Here is a 12,006-nt window from a genome sequence, read left to right on the forward strand (position 1 = left end):
AAAAAGCAAACCTGACTGTTTTGTTTTCTGTGTATCTTTAGTGTTAAATTCAGTTTTGTTTTGTTTTTTAAATTACAGTCTGTGGTCCCCTTCCTCATTGTTGCTGCTGTGGTGCAGATCAATCTGATAGTAACCTACGTTGTCGCTGTAGCTGCTGGCCTCAGTGTAGCTGCCGCATTTCTTCTTCCATGGTGAGGACCGTTTTACAGTTGCCTTGTTTTTACATAACCTAAATGTGTCCTTGCTCAAAGCTCACACAATTGTAATGAAATCTAGTATAGAAACATAACAAGTGCTTTAAGTGCCTTAGACGTGCTCCCCAAGTGGAGTCCCTGGAATCGCTAGCTGACGCTAGCTTCCATCATATTCACAGCCTGCCGTACTGTTCGTCTAATGGGCCTGTCCAGTTCTGCATATTTGCAATCTGTAACAGAACTTATGCATTAATGTAAAAACGCTTGACTCGCTGGTCAGGTGCAATACCAGTGTTCAGAACGAACTTCAACGCGCTCAGTATCCATCAAAGTAAAGGAAAAATATATCCAGCACTTGGGTAGGCCCTAAAAAACGTAGCCCTTATTCCAGGAGCATCTAAGACTTTAGCTTGCTTACGCGTTTCTATCTTATGTTTGCTGTGTATTTCAGCAACTCTATGCATTTCGACATCTACATTGTCATGTAACCATTAGTAAGGACTTAGTAACTTGCATATCTCTGAAAATGGGATGAAAATTACAATGTGTTACTGCAAGAGGCCATGCTTGCTGATAAAAGGGCAGGGTAAAGCCTCACTTTAGCCACAATGCTAAATGCACACAGCATTTTTTGTCTGGCTGAATCCTGGCATATTTGCCTTGAAGCAGCTGGATCTCCGCCAGATCCCATTATAGTCAATGAGGATCCGGTGGTACATGGTGATACTTCCTCACAGCACTGTAGGGTTCCCCATTTCAGGTGTGTTGTACACTGTGGCTCACCTGATATGGCGAATCCTACAGTGCTACGACGAGGTATCCCCTGCAGTTCTTTAGCGTGTTCACCAAGACTGGATTAAACGTTTAACCATGTGGACACACGGAACAGGTCATGTAAAGCACTTTAGGAAACTTTGACCTCACTTAACTGCTAAACAAGTAAAGATGGGTATAACGGACACATCTAGCCAAGACTGATGTATAACATGATCCCTTTCTATTGGGAAAAAAAAAAAAGCTACATTTATTATGGCTGACTTCAAAAACGTTTCCTCCACAAAATAATGCAGCCCCCTAATTAGTTTAATTTTCTACAAATCACACTAGTTAATATGGCGCGTCCAGTCTTTTGCCTCACCTTGCAAAATGTATCATTCGGCTGACAACTATTGAAGGTGTATAGGCACATTTATGGAAGGTTCTGCGATATACTGCAGTCACTAGATAAAGCGATTTTTAGAATCCGAACACATAGGGAGAGATTTATCAAACTGTAAAGGAGCTCTGAAAAATGAAAGGTGGAATCTGATTGGTTGCTGTGGGCAGCAAAGCCAGTTCTACTTTCCACCAGTTTTGATAAATCTGCCCCATAATGTAAAGTGAAGATAGTGCTGCAGCTCATCTGTTTACTGGATACCTAAGAGAATTTGTGTCCTCTGTCTATCAGGTCCATGCTTCCAGATGTAATTGATGACTTTGTTTTGAAGAACCCGGATTCTCCTGGACATGAAGCCATTTTCTTCTCTTTTTATGTTTTCTTTACCAAATTTGCCTCTGGAGTATCACTGGGGATTTCCACACTAAGCTTGGAGTAAGTATGCGCAGTCTACGGTGTGACACAATGAAGGGTTGTTGGAATAGGTATATGGTAAACTAGGCACTCGGCAATGGAGAAACTTGTTGGTGCAGCAACCAACCAACCAACCAACATTGATTTACTGTGCCAGTTACCAGTACCTTACTTGGTTCGTAGCAAAGAACTGATTTAAAATTTGCTTTAATTATATAAAGGAGTTCTCCGGGAAAGATAAGAATGAAAATACTGAAAAAAAACATATTACAAAAAAAAACTCTTAAATGCTTTTTAATTATTTAGAATGGCTCTCTTTTAGGGCTCATTCAGACGGCCGTATGCTATCCGCAAAAACGCGGATCCGTTTTTTTGCGGATTAGATGCTGACCTATTCACTTCTATGGGGCCCTTTTCTATTCCAAGGTTCCGCAAAATAAATGAAACATGTCCTATACTTGTCCGTGAAAATCAGGACATGGCCCTATTGAAGTCTATGGGTCAGCAAAAATACTGAATGCTATCCGTTTTTTTGCGGATCCGCATAAAAACGGATAGCATTCAGTATTTTTGCGGACAGCATACGGCCGTCTGAATGAGCCCTAAGTCAAGGGGACAATTTAGTGGAGGAGCTAAAATGGCGGCTCTTATATTTATGATCATAAAATCTGTCCTTCTAATGACACTGCAGGACGGCTGGTGTGAGAAAGCAGAGCACAGAGCCCTATATAAAGTCTGCCGGTCTCTGCACTGGGAAGCTGTATATTATGTGCAGATGACAGCTTATCCCATACTCGCTGGCTGAAGTGTTTTCTAATGACTCTCCTCCCCCACAGCAGCACGTCTGGTCCTCATTCTTACCCTTCAGTCTCCGAATATGGGATAAGGAAACTCCTTTCTGAAGCACAGCAGTTATCTCAGCTGTCATCTGCACATAATATACGTACAGTGCTTAGACCGGCAGACTTTACATAGGGCTCTGTGCTTTGCTTTCTCACACCAGCCGTCCTGCAGTGTCACGTGAAGGACGGATTTTATGATCATAAATATAAGGCCTCATGCAAAAAATACGGATGACATCCGTGTGCATTCCGTATTTTGCGGAACAGAGCAGCTGGCCTCTAATAGAACAGTACTATTCTTGTCCGTAATGCGGACAATAATAGGACATGTTATATTTTTTTGCAGAACGGACACACTGAAACGGAATGCACACGGAGTACTTTACGTTTTTTTTTGTTTTTTTTTGCGGACCCATTGAAATAAATGGTTCCGCATACTGTCCGCCAAAAAAAAGGAACTGACGCGGAAAGAAGATACGTTCGTGTGCATGAGGCCTAAGAGCCGTCATTTTAGCTCCTTCACAGATTGTCCCCTAGACTAAAGGAGGCATTTAAGAGTTTGTCACCAGGAACAGTACTTTGTAGGACTAGCTTAGCTGATAGCATTCACTTTTCAGTGTGGCCTTTTTAATCCATTAAGTGTGAAAAGGGTGGGCCCAAGCCACTCTGTGCCCCTAGCTCCTTCTGCTTCCTCTGCCAGCCCCTCCCTCCCCTTATATATTGGCAGGGCAGAACAGTCAATCAAGTACCTTTCATTTTCCCCTACATGTTCAAGGTCTTTCTGAAGCCATTAAAGCTTGACTTTGTTCTTGTAGAAGTACACATGGAAAGCTAATATTTGAGCGATTTCAATTGACAGGTTCCCTTTAAGCCTGGATGATCAAGGAGGAGAGAGAATGCCTTAAATGGTACCTGTCACTATAAAAAATGCAATGTAATGTGCAGGCAGCATGTTAGAGAGCAGGAGGAGCTGAGCAGATTAATATATATATATTTAAAGAAATGGATTCAGTATAACTTGTAATTTATACATTTAAATTCCTGCTCATCTGGGCTTTGAAGTGAAGGAGGTGGTCCTATCAGTGATTGACAGGTATCTCTGTATACACAGTCATAGAGGGAAGGCTGTCAGTCATTGATCCTCCTCTACTTCAAAGCCCAGAATGAGCAGAGATTTAAATTAACAAGATACACAGAATCTCTTTCCACAAAACTATACCTCAATCTGCTCAGCTCCTGCTGCTCTGATATTCTGTCTGCAGCTCAGACATCATGTTGTGTGACAGGTTCCTTTTTAAAGCATTTTTCCATAAAACGTACATAGAAAAAGCAAGACCATATTATAGAAAGTTGCGTCTCCATGTATATACAAAAATCACATTCATTTGAAAAATCCTTACAGCACATGTCACACACAGCAGAAAAAAATATCTGAAAAATAAATAGATTTAACTACTTAACACTATTAAAGGGGAAGTATGGCGCAGGCTCATGTGCTGAGTTCACTTCATGCAGGGCGTGTGCCGGGTGCAAAATCAGCTGATACCCATTGGCAGTGACCAGGAATGGAGATGACTCAGATCCTGGTCGTTTAATCCCTCAGATGCCACTGTCAATAGCGACCGCAGCATATGTAGAATTGGAGTTTGGGGCTCCCTCTTTCCTCTGATCGGAGCCCCTGCAGTGAAATTGCAGAACTCTGATTAGTTGGTATGACAGCCTGGGGCATCTGTGGCCTTGTGAAAGCTCCCAAGTCTGTCCTAGCAATCTTCCTGCGAAGCTGAGCCTGAGGCACGGCTTCACAGGCAGCAAGTGAATAGTATTCTATTGCAGTCTAAGGGACAAGTGATCAGACGATCACATGTTCAAGTCTCCTAAGGGGACAAAAAATTGCAGTAAAATGTAAGTGGGGGAAATTTTTTTTATTTTTTATAACTTCAATTCACCCCCTCACCTCCCCTAGGTATACAAATAAACAATACACATCATTGGTATCTCCATGTCTGTAAACTTGCTGTTTTTTGGCCATGCCCCCGGAAAAAAAAAATGTAATAAAAAATTGTATGTACCCAATATGGTACCAGTAAAAAAAATAATTCATTGAATTCACATTATGGCTGTCAGAATATGGTAATGCAAAGAAAAAAATATATGGTACACAGTGAATACTGTGAAAGTTTTAGATTTTTGTGTGCTGCCTGGTTAAAAGGTTTTTCTGGGACTTCTTATTGTTGACTTTTAGAATAGTTCATCATTCAGTTGTTTTCGGAAGCTCCAGAACTACACAGCACCATTCTCTGTGTAGTGGCTGGGCCTGGTTACCGCAGCTCTAGTCCCATTCAATTGAATATGCATTACAAGGGGAAACAATCTTTCCAGATATACTTTTGCTTCATTTCCTTGGGCAGACTAAGGCTGGGTTCACACGGGCGAGATTTCCACGCAGGTGCAATGCGTGAGGTGAACGCATTGCACCCGCACTGAATCCGGACCCATTCATTTCTATGGGGCTGTGCATATGAGCAGTGATTTTCACGCATCACTTGTGCGTTGCGTGAAAATCGCAGCATGCGCTATATAGTGCGCGTTTTTCATCCAACGCAGGCCCCATGGAAGTGAATGGGGCTGTGTGAAAATCACAAGCAAGTGCGGATGCGGTGCGATTTTTCACACACGGTTGCTAAGATAAAAGTCTTTTCACTGTATTATTTTCCCTTATAACATGGTTATAAGGGAAAATAATAGCATTCTTTAATACAGAATGCTTAGTATCAGGACAATTGAGGGTTAAAAAAATAAATAAAAAATTAACTCTCCTCCAATTGATCGCGTAGCTGCCGGTCTCCTGTTCTTTCTTCAGGACCTGTCAAACGACCTGTGGTGACATCACTGTGCTAATCACATGATCCATCACCATGGTGATGGACCATGTGATGAGGTCAGTGACGTCACCACGGGTCCTTTGACAAGTCCTGAAGAAAGAACAGGAGACCAGCAGCTACGCGATCAATTGGAGGAGGCGAGTTAATTATTTATTTTTTTTATTTATTTTTTTTAACCCTCAATTGACCTGATACTAAGCATTCTGTATTAAAGAATGATATTTTCCCTTTACAACCATGTTATAAGGGAAAATAATTACATCTACACAACACCGAACCCAAACCTGAACTTCAGTGAAGAAGTCTTGGTTCGGGTCTGGGTACCAAATTCAGTTTTTTAATCATGCACATCCTGAGCCAAAACGTCACACCCGTGTAAACCCAGCCTAATAGATTCACAGCTCTTGCAGTAAAGAAGCCTTTTTCCTCCAGGGATAAGATAAGGTACTGGAGTGAGCTGAGAGTCAGCCTGTTCTAGCTTTAATGAAGTATTTTTACTCAATCCATTCTTTTCTCCAGTTTTGCAGGTTATCAGACTGGTAGTTGTGTTCAGCCAGAATCGGTGAATGTAACCCTGAAGTTGCTGGTGTGTGCTGCCCCCATATTAATGATATTAATTGGGCTCTTGCTGTTTAAACTATATCCTATTGATGAAGAAAAGAGAAAAGAAAACAAGAAGGCTCTACAGCTACAACGGTAAGATCTTATATGTGTACCTAGAATTCTACGTGTGTATATATGTCTAATAGAGCAGTGTAAACCAGAACTATAAGTATGTGAACCTCATCCACCCAGAGGGTGTGCTACATCTATCGCCTATCCACAGTATGGGTGATAAATGTATGATCACTGGGGTCCTACTTTTGGGTCTCCCACCACTCACAATAATGCCCCCCCCCCCCCCTCCCTCCCCAAGTCCCCTCTGTTAATGAAACAGTAGTGTGCAAGCATGGCCACGCAGTTGCTGTCTTTGGGATTGACGATGATGGCTGACTAGTGACTACACTATCCTATAGATGGCGAATAGAGTGCGCATTCATGACCACCGCTGCTTTCACACAGGAATTTTAGACCCCCATTCTTGTGATTTGTGGGGGTCACAAAGGTCAGAACCCCCAGTGGTCATACATTTATCTCCTACACTGTAGATAAGTAGTAAAGGATGTGGGCCAACCCCTTTTAAAATTTTGAAGGGCTACATTGGAGCTACTAAAAACAAATAGCAGTATCATTGAAGGGGTTGTCCAGGTTTGGTGATTATTTGTTAATAGGATACATTTCCCTAATAGCATACTTCCATGTGGGTTTTACCTTTTATTGCTTTGCCTTTGATGCCCACATTCCTCATGCTGCAATCAAGGACCAGAAGTGAGTTTTTTTCGCCTGGCAAGTGACGTACGGGGCTCCTGGTGTGTTAAGCCTCTTCCACTTAGCAAGGAGCACGGTGATGTCACCAGCACACAGGGGCATTCTGGAGCTAGCAAGGAGGCTCTCAGTAGGAGGGAAATAACACGGGTGGACAGCACTCCTAAGAAAAAATGCTGCGGGTGCTCGTCTCCAACGGAGATGGTAAAAGGCCCCCCAATGTTAACAGCTTGTAGATGTCCAAAAAGGTGAGTTTTAATTCCGGATGCAACGTTTCGGCTTGGTGATAGCCTTTGTCAAGCATTTTTTATTTTTTTATTTTTTGGACATCTACAGTAGGAGGGAAATGTCGGAGCTAAACCACGCCCCTCTGTGACATCACTGGGCACAGAGGGCGTTAGAGCTCGTTCACACGAACGTGTGAAGCCCGTGCTTTTTGCGAAACGGAAGTGCGGAAGCATGGAACGGAACCCCAGAAAGCAATCCGTAGTGTTCGTTTCCGCACCGTTCTGCATCTCCGGATTTTCGGACCCATTTAAATTTAATGGGTCCGCATCCGTGATGCGGAATGGCCACGGAACGGTTCCCGGGTATTGCGGATCCGCAAATGTGGTCCGCAATTCGGCAATGGGCATCACACGTTCGTGTGAACGAGCCCTTAGTCTGAGAAGGAGGCAGTATTTGGAGGAGGGAACTCGCCTCACTAAGGAACGCCCCTCTCTGCTTATTACGTCACCGGCCATAGAGGAGCATTATTTGGTGTAAAAGGAGGTTGTATTGGAGGCAGCTATTTAGCATAGTGCACTCCTCCCATGGTCAGACATTATACAATGTTGTGATGCTTGGAAAAGAACAGGTTTGCTGGGAAGGGATGATGTGAATTAAAAAAATGTAAAATGTTCTTGCACATAGGTATCAGTTGCGTTTGGTTCTTTTTTCAGATGTGCTTTTTTGTTCACAACCACTGACATATCTTTCTTTATGGCCTACAGAGATGCCGACCGGGACTCTGATTCTGACTCCATAGAGCTTGCAAGCAACGTATGACCCTGGTCAAAGTGCCTTGATGAAGTTTATGCACAGGAGCTTGAGACATTCAGTTTACCCCTATGGAGGGTAGCTACCAGCCTGTGAATAACTTTTGTGCACAGTGGAGATGAGAACCATGTCATCCTTTGGAGGCACGTCCCTGCTTTCCTGGTGCTATTTGTGCTTGGCACACACTGAATGCTGCAATCCTACTGAAATTTGCACTAACATAGGGTAAATTTATTAACTGTAAATTTGCAAATGGTTTTTGTATATAAAGGCTTACGTGTGGGGAACAGATGAAGTAATTATTTGTTATATTATATTGTACATGTGACCCCCTCCCCCCTAAATTATAATAGCTGAGTGGGTAGTGGATGCCTACTAAACGCCAGACCTTGAGATTCAGTCTTGTATGTACAGAAATCTGGGCGTTTTGTTTTTTTTTTGGTTCCTAATAAATGTATATAATGCAGTGTATGTTCTATGTTTCTGTTGCTATGTACAAAGATATGAGTAATGTATATGCAACCAAAATGTGCTGTCTACTTTTTATAAATACTTGCATTTATTTAAATGTGTAAGAAAAAAATGCCAAAATTATCGTTTGGCCACAAAACTCACAGTTACCCCATGAATGGCCAAATAGTCACAAGTGTGAGAATGTGTGTGTGTTGCAAAAGGTTTACTTTACTTTGGTACTTGAGTAACATAAAAGGCTGTGTGGCCTTAAGGCAACTTTCACATTTACGGCAGTCTGTTCCAACACTGAATGCCAGCAATCGGCTGGACAAAAACTGTTGCGTTTGTCCAGCCGAATACCGCCATATTTGCCTGGTAGCAGCTGGATCTCTGCTTTACCCCATTATCGTCAATGGGGCCGGCGGACATTCTAGTGACATTCTGCCATGGCAGAGCCCGAGAACTCCAGCAGGCAGTTCTCTACCAGAGAGCTGTGCTGCAAATGTGAAAGTAGTCTAACTTGGTTATGGAGGGAATGGTTATTGCAATATATAATCCCATCCGCGGCATTGAATGTGCATACCATACCTCCTGCTGCTCGTCTGCCTTATTAATAGGGAGTGCTGCCAAGAGTATGTATGAGAGCACAACTGAGAAACCTCCATATCTAAATAGGGAACTTTTACATACAGTATTCACAGCACTGGTGTTTGATCAAGTAGGAGATTTTTACCTATGAGCATGGCCATCCGTCTTCCCACCATCCTTATTGTAGTACATTGTATAGAACCATTCTCAGCTGAAAGTGGTTGATAACAGAGCAGTAGTAGCTTGTTGGGTCAAATCACATTCTCTTTTGTAGTCAAGCCATGTTCCTAACATTGTATTCCAGGTCAAAGAGTAAGCTGGATCTGTATTATGTACAATGTTCTTAACCGTCTCTAGTACAAGAAGCAAAGGGCACAAGGAAGAAGCTGTTATCATTTTGTAATTTTTTGGAAAATTAAAGCACTACATCAGAAAGCTAAACCTACCTTATTGTATAAAAATAAATTGGAAATGTTCCATTAAATATGTTGGTACAGATGTGCATTGTGTGTTTGTATTACTGCAGTCTCATTGTAAAACGTGTAGTGATTTTTATATTCCAGTATTTCAGAAGCCACAACGACGTGCTTCGTATTGAAGTGTCCATAGCTGCTTGCAGATTGTGACCATGACATTCACCTCGAATGTGAAAATCATGCAGGAGGAGAGTTAGAGCACAAATCTGATTATTTATGCACAATAGGTTAGTCCTGTTTAATAAAAACGTGCTTAGAAATTCAAAAGAACGAGGTTTATTTAACATGTGTGGCAGATGACACAATAGCAGCTAGATATTATATCTGGAATGGGGAACCGCAGAATGCTCTGCCCCTTCTGCTGTTCAATGGAAAAGACACGTAAATCTCGTGTATTTTACAATACATTTATTTTCAAAGGGGTTTTCCCTCAATACCATCTCGCCATATCAATAGATCTCCAGTTTAAAATCCTACGTGTCCATTAGTGGCAGAGAAGAACAGGCTATGGACCTTTTGAGGATGTTAATTTCTATTATGTCTAATGTTTTTTATTTTATTTATTCCCTTACTGAACAGAAGCATTAAAATAATAGACGAGTTAAAGGCCTTGGGTATAACTTTGAGTGTCTCTCCAATGGTCTCCTGCACTTGATAATTTGGATGACCATTACTGTGACCTTGTATGAAATACTAAAGAACCAGTAGATGCTGTAGCATGCAGTTAAGTTTTGTATGCGTAGTAGTCATCTTGTAATATTTAACTAGTTCTCAGGTATGGAAGAAACCAAGGTTTTTAACTTTACAAAGGGCTATTGGAACAACTTTTCCATGACTATCATCTGACAAGTGACCCTTTTTATTGGGTGTATATTCTCCTACTTGTCCCTGAAACTGTAAATTTTATTTATAAGAGTGCCCATCTTGAATATTATTTTCAGCTTTTTTTTTATTCTTGTAACTTATGCTTTTTGTCTGTCAAAGTGAATGTGTTACGTGCATGAATACATTTTGTATTATACATATGTCCCACCTCTTTAAAGAATGGATAATAAACGGTGTCTCTGACAACAAGTCTCACAGGCCATGACACTGTTAACCTGAAATTGTTCTTTAATTTTGAAATAAATCTTTACTGTATTTGAAAAACAGAATGTTTCAGATTTTTTTTTCTATATCTACTGTATTAATACATAATGATAAATGGGGTGACTGAATCCAAACCTTTAATGGTTACCTGTTACCATGAAAATGCAATGTAAGCTAAAGCAACCATGTTATAGAGCAGGAGGAATTGAGCAGATTGACATAGTATTTTTTGCCCTATAAGACGCACCTAGGTTTTAGAGGAGGAGAATAAGAAGAAAAAAATCGGACCTCGGCTCAGACCCCCAATGTTAATCGGACCTCAACTCGCAGCCCCAGTCAGACCTCCAATGTTAATCAGACCCCCAATGTTAAGTCCCTCAGATCAGAACATGTGAATGATCCCCAGTCAGATCTATGTGAATCACGCCCATATGATCAGATCAGCTAAAAAAGAAAAAAAAGTTGCCTCTCCAGACACCGCTGCCCCTGTCATCCAGTTTTCTTCTTCCTGCTGTGCTGTGACCGATACGCACAGAGTGAGGTCACAGATAGCTGATGTCCTCATGCTATGCGCAGTCACCGTACAGCAAACGGCCGAGGAAGACCAGGAAGTGGTGAGTACAGAGCCCGGGAAGCACTGCATTCAGAGCTTCCTGGTCCTTCTGTATGAATGAGCACTTCCATAATAATGGAGCACTAATTAGTATTCACACCATAAGATGCACTGAAAAAAAGGGCGTCTTTATATGGTATATCGTTTTATGGGAAAAGATTCAGTAAAACTTGTATGTCATTCACTCAAATTCCTGTTCATTCTGGACTTTGAAGTCAAGTAGGTGCAGTCAATCACTGATGGGACTGCCGCCTTGACGTCAAAGCCCCGAATGAAACGGAATTTGTATGAAAAGTTTTACTGAATCTTTTACCACAAAACTATATATCCATCTGCTCAGCTCCTCCTGCTCTATAACCTGCTGCCTTCAGCTCAGGTGACAGGTTCCATTTGATGTAAAAAAGAGTGACCACTCTATTAACCCCTTCCTGACCAGCGGCGTATATGTACGGTACAGTGTTCTGATCGAGCAGGTGCTGCGCCTGCACGAGCAGGGGCCCAGCTGTTCCTGACAGCTGGACCTCTGCTGTATCTGCCAAAATCAGTAAATACACAGATACTGGCATACTAACCCTTTGTGTGTCAACGCTGTGCCTGTACAAGGTTTCCGACTGCATCTGGTCCCTGCGGGGCGGCTATGGGAGTCTGATGGCTGCTATGGCAGCCTAATGCCATATATCAGTGATGGCTAGCCTCCGGCACTCCAGCTGTGGTGAAACTAGGACTTCCAGTTTGCTCCATTCTATTCTATAGAGCTCTGAGAACAGCCAAGCAATTGTGCATCTTGGGAGTTGTAGTTTTACCACAGCTGGCGTGCCAGAGGTTAGCCATCACAGCCTTATATAGTAATCGGAGCCTGCTAGTAGAGATGAGCGAATTTCATATTTTGAAATTCA

At 42.0% G+C, this 12,006-nt stretch overlaps 1 protein-coding gene across 1 annotated transcript in view; it reads left to right on the plus strand.

Annotated features, from left to right (window-relative positions):
• Window positions 1-10,559, plus strand: part of MFSD2A (major facilitator superfamily domain containing 2A) — a 31,354-nt gene extending 20,795 nt beyond the window's left edge. The window contains exons 11-14 of the mRNA XM_044286377.1: window positions 79-191; window positions 1,642-1,785; window positions 6,008-6,184; window positions 7,846-10,559. Of these exons, the coding sequence (XP_044142312.1) occupies window positions 79-191; window positions 1,642-1,785; window positions 6,008-6,184; window positions 7,846-7,900 (489 nt within the window). The 3' untranslated portion in view covers window positions 7,901-10,559. The remainder of the gene's footprint in view (window positions 1-78; window positions 192-1,641; window positions 1,786-6,007; window positions 6,185-7,845) is intronic.
• The last annotated feature ends 1,447 nt before the right edge of the window (window positions 10,560-12,006 follow it).

The sequence above is a fragment of the Bufo gargarizans genome, chromosome 3 (genome assembly GCF_014858855.1).
Source record: "Bufo gargarizans isolate SCDJY-AF-19 chromosome 3, ASM1485885v1, whole genome shotgun sequence".
Lineage (NCBI taxonomy): Eukaryota > Metazoa > Chordata > Amphibia > Anura > Bufonidae > Bufo > Bufo gargarizans.